Below are 17,082 nucleotides of genomic sequence, written 5' to 3' on the forward strand. Positions count from 1 at the left end.
TTAAATTTAATCCAGTAAATCTGAAACATAAGCAAGGAATAAGGAATATGTAGTCGACACCATCTCCAGAAAGTGAAAATCAGATCAATTCGGCGTTATATCAGTCAATCAATCAATCATTTCCTGTGGCACCCACGGGGATGCATGCGGCCTCGATGAACTCACGCCACCAAATCTGTCCTGGGCTAACTCCTGAAGATCTTCCCAACCCTCATCTCCTGCTTCCCGCCTCTGTCCTCAACCACGTCTCCTTTGGCCTACCTCCTTTAATGGGCAGGGGGTGCTGAGAATCTCACGGTCTCCTAACTCTTCGGAGAGATATATATGTATATGTATATGTATCTACTGTATATACATACATATATATATATATATATATATATATATATATATATATATATATATATATATGCATACATATATATATACACACACACACACACACACACACACACACATATATATATATATATATATATATATATATATATATATATATATATATATATATATATGGGGAAACTACTCGCCCAGCGGCCCTGTACACACCCACGTGTATGTGTGTATTTAGAGAGAGACTTGGATAGCAATGCAGTTTCTTGAAGATGACAAACCAATCCTAGTTCGTTACTTTCTTTCGTAATGTTGAATGAAAGTGAAAACTCGTGCTAAAAGATACCATCTATAAGCTCATTCACCACGGTTTAAGAGCGGAAAAATAAGTTGCCGCGGAGTTTCGTGCAAAAAAGAATTTCAGCCTCAAAGTTTGTTTAAACGCACCGGCCTTCTTACCTTCGCTGTACTCCATCTCACTTTCTATCTAAATGAAAACGTAGCTGAACTACTGATGGATTATCTTGCTATTTTTAGAATCTATTACTTTTGTTTTCACTGGAAATGCAAACAGAGAATACTTGGTATTTACATAGCTACACGAGAAAGAAAATGCGTTAAAGAATTCCCAAAAATAATAAAAATACTTTTTTCCTTATAGATACTTAATATTCGTGGAACTGCCCACTACGTCATATACGTAATTATTAACACAGACTACACAAAACTCATCATCATACAGTACAAAACTCGTCCATCTTGATCTTTTTCTTGCATTACCACGGAAGAGACGCAGCCAGTTCAGAAATTTTAACGCCTATCTGAAAGTTATCTGAAGAATCAAGGCGTCGCGCGACGCAAGATCGTTTTTGTATTTATTACGTTTAACTTTCTATAATCTCTAGTTTTGGACATTTAATAGTGCGACGCACTTATTAGCCGAAGAGAGGAGGACAGGAAAGAAGGCATAAAATGTGGAATTGTAACGGAATCAAGAGAGGGTTTAATACATTACACTTTACTATGGTCTCCGAAGCTGCATATAGGTGATGGAAATACTGTACATATTTGTGAAGACACATTATTGAAGAAAAATAAAGAATTCAACCACTGTAGAGAATTATGAAAAATATGTTCACACGAATGTCATACACTATATACAAAAATAAGTCTAGACTCCACTATAAATGATTCGAAATCCCCCTAAACTAGCGTGAACAGACAAATGCCCCGATGTCTGTCGGGTATTAACACCATCATCACCGCGCTCCAACACCGTGTGACCCAAAGGGCCTTTGTGAAATTCCGCCATTCATTTCTTTTTGGTGTTTTGTCTTCCACAAAGACAAAGACAATGGTATTAACATATAAATATTAATTAATACTCTAAGTGGACAAGAACCCGCCACAACAGAGCCTTACCATTTACCATGTGTGATACAATTACATCTTTTCGCCCCCAATCAGCCTTAATTAACGAATTTGCTATTGAAATTAAGACAGCTCCAGATTTCAGTATCTTATATGTTTTCATTCATACTTTATCATGCACCTACCGCTCTGCTCTGGTTTTTTCTCTTAAATGGCGATTTTACCTACTTGTTTTGTGACTACTATAAAAAAGTAAAAAAAAATCCACCTCTAACGAATGGCCCTAAGACGCCTGGTTTTAAGACATAAATCAAAGCTCGAATCCCTATTGCTTGGGAAAAAAATGAAAGTACCGCCGCTCTTCCAGTTACAAAAAAGAAAATCTTGGAAATTAACTTGAAATTGCTCGTCAAACTGAACTTTCCCGAGGGAGAGTGTGTCTGACAGTCATTCATTACAAAAAATTTATCTCGGTACAATTTTAAGCACAATATCGTGAAAATCATCTGGCTCTCATCAAGCACATATCAGAAATCTTTTTTGAGTCCATTCTAGGTGACACTTTCGTGAAATCATAATATACAGTATACACGGTAACTAACAGTATGCAAAAAGAAAATCTAAAACGTTAGGATTAAACTCCGACACGAATTCTTTCATACGAACTCGTACAAAGATGACGCATGAGAGAGAGAGAGAGAGAGAAACTATAAATCACCGACGACAACGTTATAAACCCAACCCACGCACATTCAGTCACAGGAGGGCGACAGGGCGTCTTGGTTGCGCATCCCTTCGAGGAATCTGTCACGAAAGCGACTTCTCTTGCCACACAATAGGGTCCAAAAGAAACTGAAAGGGAGACGTTTCACTTTTCATCTTGTATGCAAATAGAGGTCCAAGTTGATTGCGTCAGGTAAGACTGTTGGCCTTCTGCTTGCACGCACTGAAGCAATCTTGCTACTGACATGCCTCGGCTTGACTTTGTAAGGGGTTTTTCAAATTAGTTTGCAGGAGATTTAGGCCGAGATCTCTACATATCTATCACGTTGCTTGCTCCTTGTAAATGAGGGTCAACTGTTATTCCATCTGAACGCATATCTCAGTGTTCCATTAGCTGTTCATGGAAATATGAAATCGACTATTTTCTTTAAAAGATATATGGGACAACACGAAATTTCCGCAAGATATCAAATACCAACAGTACGGTATATGAGCTACTGATCGGACTGAAATCATGAAATACACTATAAAAAAAATAACGTGTAAAAGGAAAGCTGTAATACAGTAGAAAGTGACGCATCCTCCCGCCATAACAGCGCCTGCGTAAAAGCACGATTATGACCACCTAGCTTCTTCCTTTCAAGAAATTTAGATAAATGGGTTACGTCGGAATGAGCGAAACCCTGAGGTCAAAAACAGTCGGGCAGGTCATGAGGTCAACAGCGTCTTCTTTCAAACTTTCAATGCCCTGCATTCAAAAGCAGATACGCAAAAACACATACTACTACTTTTACTTTTTTCCAACGCTTGTTCCAGACATGGCCTTGGGTGGCGTCCCGGTTGTGCTTGAGAATGTTAACAACAAGGTAATGAAGCCTCTTCTGTATTTTAGGTACGTCTGTAAAGAGAAAAGAGAAAGGACAGGTAGGCTATTGAAAGCGCCGCTACCTGTAACCAACAGGAGGCAAATAACCGCCAATTAATCTACGAGGCAGCTCAGCTTTTTATTACAGGGAACATGAAGTTCTAACCACACTTTGCAAGAGCTTTTATAAGCTCCATTAGCAATATTTTAACATTATCGAACTGGCTGAAACACCTAACGGCAATGAGCCCTGCGTCACTGAAAACCTATGGATAAACAAGATGCTTTTCAACCTTTCACGAGTTATTTTGAAGAATTTTGAAGACCCAAGTACTTTAGAAGAGGCTGAAAAAGTGAGAGAGTGGTGTGAGCATGTTTCGACCTTCGAGAGACCAGAATCTGTCACTGTCCCAGTTAACATCAACTAGAACTTAACAGCATCTGATGAGGTGAAGTACCATACTTACTGAAACCTAGCACGTAACATCCAATTTTAACCGTCTCTTTTCATCCTTGGTGATAAAATTATATAAGTTTTAATGAAATCTAAAAATCGAGACAAAAGCGTACAATGGCTTCTAAATTTCTCTTGAAAGGACCCCTTCAAACCAAAACCCAAGGGCCTATATCAGCTCAGTAAAGATCTAAAAACAGTGGATGTCTACAGATAATTACACGAAATGACAAAACATTTGTACCTAAAATGGACCCTCTGGCCATGACCTAAAAGATGAGGCATGGGAATGGAACGAAGCAAGAAGACCACCAACAAAAAGTCAAGAGATTAAAACCAAGAGGCTCATACGTCTGCCATGAGAAAGCGATAACAGAACAAGGGCACAAGCTTCAGAACACGCAAACATATCTAGGAACAAAAATATAAAAACATGAATTGTAGACAAAAATAGAAAATTATTAACAAAAAACAAAATGATTTCAGGATTTTGGTTTTGAATGTTTAAAACCATTAGGAAACCGATGATTTTACGGAAATCTGCAGTTTCCATTTCTCCAGTATATATATATATATATTGATTATATGGCCGCAAAATACAGGAAAAAAACTAAAGAATATAGCTCTTTAATTTATGGTGGCTTTGGAAATATAAACACTGCTACATAAAAACTGGCATGCAGTAACCTGGTGATTGCCTGATTAGAGTGCTTGTGAGGAACTACACTGGAAATCAAGACTTAACCTTATTGTGAAAAATTTTCTGGAAGAGTAAACTCCTCTCAGAGACACCTGCACTTTCCTCTACAGGTCACGAGTGACAGGTCAGAGATCAAGTTTTTCTTTGATACCTTCAATGCAAAATGTAATAATTCGTGTAATTTCGAATAAAAAAATTTACAATTCCTTTCATGGAGAGAAAGACACGAAAAACAAGCAGAACATTGAACATTTAAGATCATCACTCAACACTTCACATAATGTATGTTCTTGCAGCAAATTTTCACGAAAAAGTAATAGTCATACCTTTGTTTATTAAGCTATGACATACTCTTAAGACGAAAGATTACCACGACAGAATTCTTTGTAACGTGAGAACATCCTCTGGCAATAGCTTTTAACGCAAAAGTTATTTGCTTGTACGCATTGGGGAAATCTCTCTCTCTCTCTCTCTACTTCAACTGCATAACTGGATCAAAAACATCTTCAGTCCGCTAAGTACTGCCCATCTTCTTATGGTCCTTTTTCTTCTTACCCCATTCCTGCATTCACTCTTCCTCACAATAACCTTCGAAAAACCGGTTTCATAGACGTGAAAGTAATGCGATGAGCAGAGGGGCGAGGGTGATCTGTCGTGATCTTCCTGTATACGCCTTACGAGCATGCCGAAGAAAAAAACAAATAAAATAAAACCGGTTCGTGCGTATTCCTCAGCCACTACTTCCGTGGTGTTTTGATGATTTTCTTTCTTCAATTTTCAGTGGGATACTCAGTGCTTTAGACATTCTTCTTTGCCTCCTCTCTTTGACGAAGGGGCTGGTTTGTTGCTATTGGAAATGAGAGAGAGAGAGAGAGAGAGAGAGAGAGAGAGAGAGAGAGAGAGAGAGAGAGAGAGAGAGAGGGGACTATTGTCTCTTATCGTCACTGACTGCAGGTAAACAAAAATTCAAACTCTTTGCTTGTTCCGGTGGTTATGCTGAAGGCAACAAAGAACAATGACTTTTGTTAGCATTGTTCATCCACTTCACCAACCTTCTTCAATACAATTTAGCTAAAAAGCCTTCTTTTGACAGCAATTACGAGGTAGAGGTACTGAAATTTATTTGTTTAGCTACCGATTCCTGACAACGATAAGCCACGGCTGCCTCCTGAGGTCAATGGCCGAAGAGTCCGAGCTTGAGATCTAAAATCTGAAGATATTAAGATTTTGTATATAGCTATTTTGCTTCATTAGTATACATACGCATACACGCACACACACACACACATATATATGTGTGTGTGTTCAATATGCAGTGTAGTGAGCAGACCTAAAAATGAATTAGCATAAACGTCAAATCCGAAACAATTTACATGAGCAACGGATTCTGAGTTGTGTGTATTGTTTTGAATCCATTTCCTTCAGAAATTATGGCATGATCAGAGCGATTCAAAAATGGTCCGCAAAGCTGATAATAAGGCAAACCGGAAAGCAGCTTTCATTTTTTCGAAAAATTGGCTTTATTCCACACATCGGTGACAATCTTATTAAAAATACTGTACTTTACACCTCATATGATATCTTGGATTACACGCCAACTGACATGCAGAAAATGCTAATTAAATAATATACTGAAGGAAAACATACTAGGTTACTACAGCGGACAGCTGTTAGCAAACCTCGGCCGTGCGACCCACCAAAAAATCTGAATAAAACCTTAGTGCGTTATGGGGGAAAATTTCACCCTAGACCATAGCCAAATTTAACCCGTTTTACTAGCGAAGATGAGAATGCAGAATGATCGCTATTTGAAATAAATTAAAGAAATATAGCTGTTCAGTAACCTATGTAAATATTAAGTTAGTTATCGAAATTTAGGTCCTGAGGGCTGGAAGGGAAAACGAAAAGGGTACGAAATTATTTCTGAGACAGAAAATGAAAGGATATCAGTAACATTAATTAGTTTTGTATCGCAGTACCAGGAATAAACTGACAAATGAATTCATAAGCAAATATTGGTGCCGCAGCAGCAATGGTCATCGATGCCAGTGCATGTGGGGATATCATGTAGCTCCAGGTGATACGAATTTGTAATAAGAATAAAACAAAAACCTGAAGCATAAACAAAAACGAAAGTCGCAGGATTTTACGCGACAGTTGCTCAAGAAAAGGGTCTGTTCTCCCTCTTGTTTGATCTGTAAGGATTCAACGTTCTTATTATTCTTTCTTTCTCAGTTCTTCCAGCCAAGTTTCAACACCTTGCAATTCAAGGAAACTTAAAAGTGAAGCAGGTTCCCCGCAACAGGAACAAAATCTTATGAACGATAATAATAATTATGATAATGTCATTCGAAGTAACCTTTGAAAAGCAAGTTATAAAAAATCAAGAAATTAACACTCGCCACAGTAAATATTTAAAGAACAAACTACCGCTCACTCTAAAATTTAGTCATACACCGAGATATGGCAGCCCTGCAACGACGATAAAGCGAATTAGAGTGTAACGAAATGGGAAATATTGCGTAATCACTACAGAGGGGGAAGCCGGGAGCCTTTACACTTCCACGTAACAGCTCTACATCTCGGTAGTAGTCGACCTCATCTACTTGATGTCTATAATTCTCAACAGCGTCTTCTATAAATGCCTGTAATTCACGCTCAAAACAAAAGGGAAAACTGCACCAGCTTCTCTGCGTCATCAGCACGTTACATTTTCTCAAGAATGGGCGACACGGATGTAGAAAGAAATGAGCTCGGCAACAACAATGGATGTTAAAGGTGAAATATCTCCTCAGATGACAGGACTCTAGGCTAAACGGGACGGTGTGGAAAGAGCACATTACAACACTGATGCTTAAACGAACGTCGTTTTCTAGTGGCGAAACAACCCATTCCTTATGAAATACTGATAGAAATGAAAATATTTAGTGGATGATTAATGCGACCACAGGATGCCAAAAGCATAACTCTGTCGATATTTTGTTGCTTAACTTAATTTCTCTCTTTCTCCTCCTGCTATTGCTGCACCCGTGCACTCATGCATACTATATATATATATATATATATATATATATATATATATATATATATATATATATATATATATATATATATATATATATATATATATATATATATATATATATACATATATATATGTGTGTGTGTGTGTGTGTGTGTGTGTGCATGTGTATTATATATACAAAAACTCACTGACAGTCAACAAGGTTTAGCTAGGAAAGAAAATCCGCAGAATTTGATTTCTGGGAATAAAAGATCACAAGACCAGTCAGTGCAGATACAGAGCCACTGGTTGGTTCATGAGAATTTGAGAGACCAGCACTCAATAACAAAACAACAAAAACTCAGCCCAAGCTCATTTTGAAGGTGTGGTGTATCTAATGTTTGTATATATATATATATATATATATATATATATATATATATATATATAATGGACTTATTCCTCCAATGGTTCTCACCGCCAAAATTATGCCAAAAAGTTAATGTGCGTGAAAGGATGGATCAGTGTTCCGAGATGGCTTGGTCATGTAGGTCATGTAGATGATAGGTTAGTAAGAACAATCATATTATCAAGAAGTGTTTGCAGGGCGGAGAGAAAGACCTAGTAAGGGTTAGACAGATGGAGTCAAAGAAGTCTTCGAAAGAAGGGCCTTAATATCCAGAAGCATGAGTATGAATGCTATATGGAGACGAAAGGTTCAGTGAGTGTAAGGGCGACTGACAAATGTCTGATGAGCCTCTTGTGTGAGTGTATAAAAATGCAAATGAAGTGGAGGCTCTTTGCACAAGGTATCCATCTAAGATGACTGAGTACCAAAAATAACGGTTATACCGGCTGTTCGAATTCTGGTCAGGGTTATTGACTTTGCACGTATGTTATCCATAGGGAAAGTGAATTCGATATGAATGAGGTATATTTTTCTCATTCTGTGAAAGCTCAAAAAGGTCGTGTGTAAAACTGGTGCACCTGCGTGTATTAATGAACCGCATGCGTGGTGGTGTAATAGCAAAATAAACCAATGGCAAAAGAACACCTGATAAACCAGGACAGACTAACAGTTACCTATAAATATGTGTCTTTGGTGAGAATGTACCAGTAAATTCTCACCCATTTTAGTGAGAAGTTATTTGTATATTTACATGATGTTCAACTGTTATTATATATAAAACCGACATAAAATATGTCCTTAAGTTCAACTGTTATACAGAGAGAGAGAGAGAGAGAGAGAGAGAGAGAGAGAGAGAGAGAAGAGGGGGGGGTGTTAAAATACTATGCGCTCATATAGCTTATACCATACATAATGCGACGGAACCCTAAGATCTCAAAAGGGAACTTTAAAAATGGGCAGAAAAAACGGAATTCTTATAAGACGATTTTCATTGACATTTTGTTTTGACCGACGTTATAAAAGCATAACAGATGTCCAAGAAGAAAGGTGGAAGATAAGTGAAAAGCAGTGTAATTGATTACCAACTTTCTAAACAAAATTTCCCGATTTCTTTGGTAGATGCAAGTTCGCAAAACATTCGAAATAATGCGGAAATGCACCGGAAACATCACTATGATCGTTTCTTCACCAATATAGTATTTTAAGAAGCACTTAAAACCATAATTCATCAAGGAAGAGTGTGTATAAAAGGTCAACAGCTGCCGTCGCCGAAAGTCCACGAAGCAAAGGCCTCGTAGTCAGAAAGAATAACTAATAACGGAGCCGTGGCCGGGAGGGACGTTTGCATTAACTTTTACCGGTATTGCACGTCATTATCATTCTCAGAGAGAAAACCCACATTTTAGGATGGATGAGCTTAGGCGTGAAATCCGGAGCCGGATGGCTGTTCTTCGTCGCCTCAGTGTCATTCTCAAAGAAGGACCATTAATATCATAGGGGAACTGAGGCGTGGGACGAGAAAGTCTGTGAATTTTGCATTTCTAGTGAGAGAGAGAGAGAGAGAGAGAGAGAGAGAGAGAGAGAGATTCATCACTACCTCACGTTTGTGAATTACTTGACAGTTATATTGCGATAAAGCTGCACGTCGTGATTAATTCGGTACAGTTGCGAGTTACCAAGAGATGAGTATTAATTAATTACAAAATATTAATAGAGGCTTCTGCTACCAAGATATCAGAAAACTGGATGATTCGAACACCACCTTTTGCGTTAAGAATAAAAAGGCAAATTTTTTTTTGTACTTCTCATAAGACAATATGAAAATATTCCACTAAAAAGACTTGTTTTTATTTATAACGGTAAGCTATACAATTTGAATCACTGATGTCATAACTTTTCTCTGAAAATCGTATTAACGATATCTGAATCCCATCCCCTAACAGTGCAGTAAGCACCTAAATAATGAAGGACCAATGTCCTTCACTATGAAGGTGCTTCATCCCTTGCAAGCCATCAATAAATCTGGTATACATACATATAAACATAAACTAGTTATCTTTGAATTAAACGGCAAAAAAATTCCTCATTTTACAATTAAAGTGACACAACCATGAGATGGCTGTCGATGGCTAAAGAATGAATGATCTTTAACATCACTGTATGATTCACTGCTATTTGTTCCTACATGTTGAGTTCCTCGTTGGATGAGTCGGTAGAGTTGTCGGCTGGCACTCTGCTAGGCCCGAGTTCGAGTCTCCGGCCAGCCAATGAAGAATTAGAGGAATTTATTTCTGGTGATAGAAATTCATTTCTCGCTATAATGTGGTTCGGACTCCACAATAAGCTGTAGGTCCCGTTGCTAGGTAACCAATTGGTTCTTAGCCACGTAAAATAAGTCTAATCCTTCGGGCCAGCCCTAGGAGAGCTGTTGATCAGCTCAGTGGTCTGGTAAAACTAAGGTATACTTAACTTAACCTACAACATGCTATTATCTTGGATGCAGTACTTCGTCAAAATCATTAAAATTCAAAAGAAACTTCCTAGAAATGCTAGATTTTACTTAATGCTAAGTCTACAACATAAGTTATATCCGAATAAATTTGGGAAAAACACACTGAAGAACAATACTGAATAAGTGACGGGGAATGTCTAATCATCAATACCTAACAATTTCGTTAAGATATTACTCTCTAATTGAGGGATACAGACAAAGAGGAAAATACACATTCGATTTATTGAAGCTTTTAACTGTATCAGTCAAACAAACGTTCAAACATGTACTTTACACACACACATATATAAATATAAATAAATAGATAAATAAATATATATATATACACATATACAGTATATATGTATATATAAGTGTGTGTGTCTGTAATTTTCTAAGTATCCATCACTCTATGCATGCACAGCTACATAAAACTAGGTACGTAAATATAAAAAAATGCAATTACCTGAATACACAAAGATAAACACACGCAAGCGCGCTCATACAAACGTATTTATGCATGCGTGTATTTTCTTTTCATTTTCGTACGAAATTATTTTTCTTTCTCCCTTTCCTACAGGATGCTGCACGCGCTGACTCTTTTACTGCTGGTGCAGTCGGTGATTATCCAAGGAAAACCACAATTTGGCCTGAGTCAAAGTTACGGGCCTCCCCCTCCAGTAAGTTCATTTTCCTGCTTTGCTTCTCTCTCTCTCTCTCTCTCTCTCTCTCTCTCTCTCTCTCTCTCTCTCTCTCTCTCTCTCTCTCTCAGATTGCTTGCTCCTTCTGACAGTGAGACACATGCTTGGCAAGTGTCCCAGATTTTGGAAATCAAGGAGAGCGTTCCAAGTGCGCCCTCTCTTCAATTCTTGGACGGGAGATAATGTACGTAGTTTTAAATCAGTTTCGAGACAGATCTTTTACATTAAACCTGACTAATCGATATATTCACTTATTTATCTGCGTAGTGGTACAATGTAATGGCTAGACCTCTGCCAAGTTTTAAATTTTATCATTATTCTATATTTTTCCCAGTATTTCGAGAAAACTGTGTAGATTTTAATTCATACGAATATATTTCTTTCTATACCTTTATATGCAATTTTATCCTGAATCACTTGACGTTCGCCGTCAGGAAACCTTGTTTTGACACCAGAAAAATGACGATCAATCTTCCCCTTCCCACACCCAAATAAATAAATATATATATACACCTATATAGACAGCCAGGCAGACAGCTAGATAGATAGACAGATAGACATAGATAGATTTATAGCTGTATGTATGTTTGTGTATGTATATAATCTCACTCCTTGTCACTGATCTTTTTCCGTTTCCCCAAATTCTTTTTTTTTCTGGTCAGTCTAATTGTAATGTAGGCTAAGGGTGCGTCCACACTACAGTAAAATATGTCCCAAGCACAGGTCGGTACCCTATTGCATACATATAACAAGCAGGTTAAAAAAAAAGCCAAGTGGAGAACGAAGCTTTCGTCATTGCTGGATAATCGTATGAAGCACTTGTTAGGACTACCAAGAAGTCAACTCGAGTTCAACCTGTTTGTGATGTCTGTGCTTATGAAATGTTTTACTGCAGTGCGGATGCACCCTAACATTTTCGCTGGACGAGGCTTGGTCCTACGTTCTTAAAAAAATTTTGATTTTACTCTTAGTTAAATAAAAATGATTAACGTTGAGATAATTAAATGATTAAATGAATGTATTTCCGTTCAAGAGCAATATTTTCATCGACTTCTAGCATGTCGTGTTCATTGTAACAAAACGCATCTTTGAGCTAAAACCTTATCTTCTTCCAATCTGAATTTTTGAAAGGCTTGGACGAAGCCGTAGAACTCGGAATGGATTCAAAATTCAACAAAAAAGAAGAAAATATTTATCTAACACAAAATATAAAATACAATTTTGCAGAATTCACCACCAGCACCACCACCGCCCCTACCCCCACCACCACCAACATCCAACTACGGCCTCCCACCAGCACCAGGTCCTATAGCACCACCCATTAACTTCCCTCCTGCGAACTTTCCTCAGCTGACACCGTCCGTGCCCTCGAGTCTTTACGACCTCCCAGGAGGAGGGCCCAACGACGTCCCAGCCCAAGGATGCAATGCCCAGACCCAGTACTCCGTGGTTACGACGACCAGGTTCATCCCCACCACGGTTATCCAAACTCGAACGAGGGCGCTCCCCACGACCATCTACTCACAGATCACACAGACGCAATATTTCCCCTCGACAGTCGTCCAGCAACAGGTCGTCACTTCGGCGGCGCCACCCATCATTCAGACTACAACCGAGGTACTGTTCCATATATACCTACATATAAGAGTATAATATAAAATGGGTATATATTAAATTAACATGTTTACGTTCATACCATTATTTTGAATTTAGTTTACTATTGTCTTTGATTATCTACTTTTCTACAGGTCCTCCCTTGAATGTCTCTCTACACATTATATAAGCAGCCATTTTTTTCACGGGTTGCGTGACAAATGTCCATCATTAGTTATTCCTAAAGTGTACATGATTATTCGAGTCTATAATTCTGAATGTTCTTTCTAGCCTGCGAAATATGAGCTCTTGATCTCTTTGGCTTCAAAATCCGAAGCTGATTATCCATCTACTGATAAACATTCAAGCACACACACACACACACACACACTCTCTCTCTCTTTGTCTTTTAAAAGAGAAAGAGAGCGATCATAGCTGTCAATCAGTCATTATTCGACCATGAAACTTAGCTTCAAGTTGCAGAGTAAAATCTACTTATTATGCCCCCTTCATCTGTCATGTAATATGTGAGAAGCATTCGCTTCAATAACTGATTTAACCATCCGTACACTCATCTTAGCACATGTTAACTTAACTGCCATTTATTTAAAGCCTTAGATTCTTTCTTTCACAAATCCCAAGTTTTCAGTAAATGAGATACCCAAATTTAAATGAATTGAGGACGGGCATTTACTTTAAAATCTGCATTTTTCACGCTTTAAACATTCCTCTCCTTGCTGCAGATCGTAAGCAACGTCCAGTACGTGACGAGGGCTCAATACTTCACCGAGACAGCTTACATCACCGATACCAAGCTGCAGTACATAACTCAGACACAAACACAGTTCCAAACGCAGTATATAACGCAAACGCAGACTCAATTCCAGACTCAAACGCAGTTCCAAACTCAAGTAAGTAGACTGCAATCATTTTATCGTTAGTATTCCATCGCAGGATTTCAGTGATATAGCATTACTGCTCTTATCGTTGCTAATATTGATCTAGGGTAGACCGGGCTGTTTGGGAGCATGGTTACAATAATTGTTCTGCTAATCTAAGTTCTTCATTTTGATGAGATTATTAATTTATAATCTACCGAATGATACTAATCAATTCTGATGTAATGACTATCATGAAAAACAATCTTCTCAATTTTGAGGTTAATTTTTTCTCGTGCTTTCTCTCCTCTTCCAGTTCCAAACGGTCTTCCAGACCACGACGCAGTTCCAAGTCAGCACGGCAACGCAATTTTCTACGAACTACATCACACAAACAGTCACCTCCACGCAATTCCAGAACCAGGTTATCACCCAGACCGTCACGCAAACGCAAAACCAATTCATCACGCAAACCGTCACCAGCTACCAAGTTCAAAACAACCCTGTGACGCAGACGCAGACTGTGCCGCAGTACATAACGCAGACAGTGACGCAAACGCAGGCTCAGCAGGTTCCTCAGTTCTCCTACATCACGCAGACGATAACTTCCACGGTAGTGAGTCAGCAAGTCATTACGCAGACTCAGAGAGTTCCGCAGTTCATTACGCAGACGGTTACCAGTACGGCTGTGAGGACAGTTCAAGCTCCCTGCGGAGGTGGTGGTGGAGGAGGAGGGGGAGGATACCAGCAGCCAACCGTAGCTGCCCCGGCGCCCGCCGCCATGCCTGGTTATTATTAATGCCTTCAAGAGCTTAGAAACTATGGCTGGTAACATCTGGTTTTATGCGCTCACTTTGACCGTCTCTGGAAGGAAGTTTGGGTTTATACACGATTGGCAAGTTGCAAGTTTTCGGACGCCTCCATGATGAGAGAAAAGTTTGGACACCCGTGAGTTTGGATACCTCTACGATGATTCATCATGAGTTTCTGGTCACTGTATTACGGTTAATGAGTTTTCAGACACTTCTATGATAATGGTGACGAGTTTACGGACACCTTGTAATGGCTGGTATCAAGTAAACAATAGAGTTTTCAGCTTCATCTGATGGTTGGTTGCGATTTCTCCAAATGCAAATTACGGTAGGTAACACGGCTGGAACTCGGAAATCAAGGATAGCTGCTGATACAACCAGGACAGGACACCCACACTAAATGGTAACGGCTACTGAGGAAACAGGTGGAAGTGGTAGTTCGTGATAATGTTTAATGATGTCTGACAAAGATATGGGCTTGAAGGTAACTACGTAAATACAATCAGCAATAAAAAACCAGGACAATGCTTCCAATGATAAAAATGACAGGGAAAGTAATATCAAATGGACAGATATTGAAAAGTCACCAAGAGAAGTGAGGTGTTTATTTAAGAAATTACATTCAAAACTCATCATTATATCTCCAACCACAATCAATACTAAGTAAGGATTATGGCATAGGACACTGGAATAAGGGCACCGAGGTCAAACTGGCTAAAAATTACACAGAGTTAGGCAGGCTTATTAAACACAAAGCAATTTCTCGATTGTGAAACGGAGCGAACCAGCCATCGTCGAATTAGAGTCTTTAGCAGAGGGATCCTACCATTTACGGATCAAAGTTGAATTTTGCAACGTTTCAGTAGAAGTTGACACTTAAGGTGTCGAGAACGCACAGTGGCCGAGATACGCTTCCTCAGTTATTCTAGTTCTTAAGATTCCAAACGAATGTCGATTTTCCCTTTTCACAAATCTAGTTGAAAGATAGATGTTATAATGTAAATAGCGAATAATCATAACGAAGAGTCCTCTAATTTTCTTGCGGAGTTTTCAGAGAACATAATTTTCACCATTCACAGACTTGGACATTGGCTGTTCCAAATGGTCTAACTGATACAGTGTTACCAACTATCCTTTTACATTAACTGTTAAATGTTATCCATCTGTCATAATGCACTTAGTTATTAACTTAACATTACCGAATCAGACGTACACAATACAGAAATGACGGTTTCGGTTTCGAAACCTTAGCTTATTGAAAATCTAAATCACAGACTATTAAAAAACACGGTTTTAATCACTAAAAGGAAAAGAAAATGAATAAAGGTAATACCGTAATATTAAATAATCTGTAAGGTATAGAACCTTGTGCCATAAGTATTGAGAATAATCGCTGAAAATAAAGATGTCAGAAGATACACATAAAAAATGTCAAAGGATTATATTATTCGGCTGAGTGATTACCACATTATTAATATCCATTACTATATGTGTGTATACAGACATTCTGTTCAAGACTGCTATATTTATAATTTCAGTTTCTAGGTTTGTGAAATTAAATGCGCTATTCGTTAATTAGACAGGTGGCCATTAACAGTTCACAACATTATATATATATATATATATATATACAGTATATATATATATATATATATATATATATATATATATATATATATATATATATATATATATATAATTATATATTATATATATGCACACAAGCAAACACTGCATGCACACACATTAATGACTAACCAAAATATCTACATATGTTTGAATGAAGTTATTTCTTCAGATGTGTAAAGAGTTTTAAATTTTTAAATTAATATATATATATATATATATATATATATATATATATATATATATATATATATATATATATATATGAATGTATCTTATTTTGTTATAAATATAAAATGTTCAACAAAGAGTTATTTTCTTTTCGTAAAAGCCTAAATACTGAATGACTTCAGACTTCAATCTTGATGCTACCATTCTGCTTACCTGGATCAATTAACAAAGTTAGGTGAAACCTTTCACGCATCAAACAAAATTTCTTCTCGGGATCGGTGAAAATATAAGGATTCAATAAACATCTCGAAATTGATGTTCCTAATGACATAACATGGGTTTTATATTAAAATAAAAATTACTAACTAATCTAGCTGAGTCCATGAACCACTCTTCTTCGGGATATACGAATCCAAATGAAATCTCAAAGCAATCCTGGCGTTATCCAATACAATCTTTTAATTTATTAATAATTAGATATCTTCAAACGCTTCCTTGCACTCAACTCAAGATTTCTGACGGGCAAAATGCTTACATGAAACATACGACTCTTACATATAAACTTGTAGCTTAAGACATCGGAAGCTACTAAATTTTGTCCACAGTTATCTTCGAAGCGATTGGTGCAGTGGCTGTTAAATTCTGCTTTCGAGACTTACACCTATTTAATGTAAAACTAGTGTGAAGATTACGCAAATCTTGTTGCTGTTATTTGATCCCCTCAAATAATCATCTGCTTTGTTGCTTGCAGTGGCGGATCAAGAAAAAATTCCTATGTAGGACTGCAGTTATTGGACCTTTAAACAGGGGTCAACGGGTGGCCAAACTGATTTTTAGCTTTCCAATTAATATGAATCGAATTGGGAAACATAGTAAATGCAGGAAATTTATTGTAAAACCGACGGCAATACTGGGTGAAAAAGAACAGATCCTTGGACACAAGTGGTGTAG

The 17,082-nt window shown here is 37.8% G+C and overlaps 1 protein-coding gene across 2 annotated transcripts in view; it reads left to right on the forward strand.

The window, feature by feature from the left end:
- LOC136844454 (transcription elongation regulator 1-like) overlaps window positions 1–15,955 on the forward strand; it is a 21,001-nt gene extending 5,046 nt beyond the window's left edge. Inside the window, exons 2-5 of one of the 2 annotated variants that reach the window (XM_067113704.1) lie at window positions 10,931–11,030; window positions 12,279–12,668; window positions 13,388–13,555; window positions 13,839–15,955. In XM_067113704.1, the coding sequence (XP_066969805.1) occupies window positions 10,932–11,030; window positions 12,279–12,668; window positions 13,388–13,555; window positions 13,839–14,321 (1,140 nt within the window). In that variant the 5' untranslated portion in view covers window position 10,931 and the 3' untranslated portion in view covers window positions 14,322–15,955. The remainder of the gene's footprint in view (window positions 1–10,930; window positions 11,031–12,278; window positions 12,669–13,387; window positions 13,556–13,838) is intronic. The other variant, XM_067113705.1, reaches the window with a different exon arrangement.
- The last annotated feature ends 1,127 nt before the right edge of the window (window positions 15,956–17,082 follow it).

The sequence above is a fragment of the Macrobrachium rosenbergii genome, chromosome 12 (genome assembly GCF_040412425.1).
Source record: "Macrobrachium rosenbergii isolate ZJJX-2024 chromosome 12, ASM4041242v1, whole genome shotgun sequence".
NCBI classification, from domain to species: Eukaryota; Metazoa; Arthropoda; class Malacostraca; order Decapoda; family Palaemonidae; genus Macrobrachium; species Macrobrachium rosenbergii.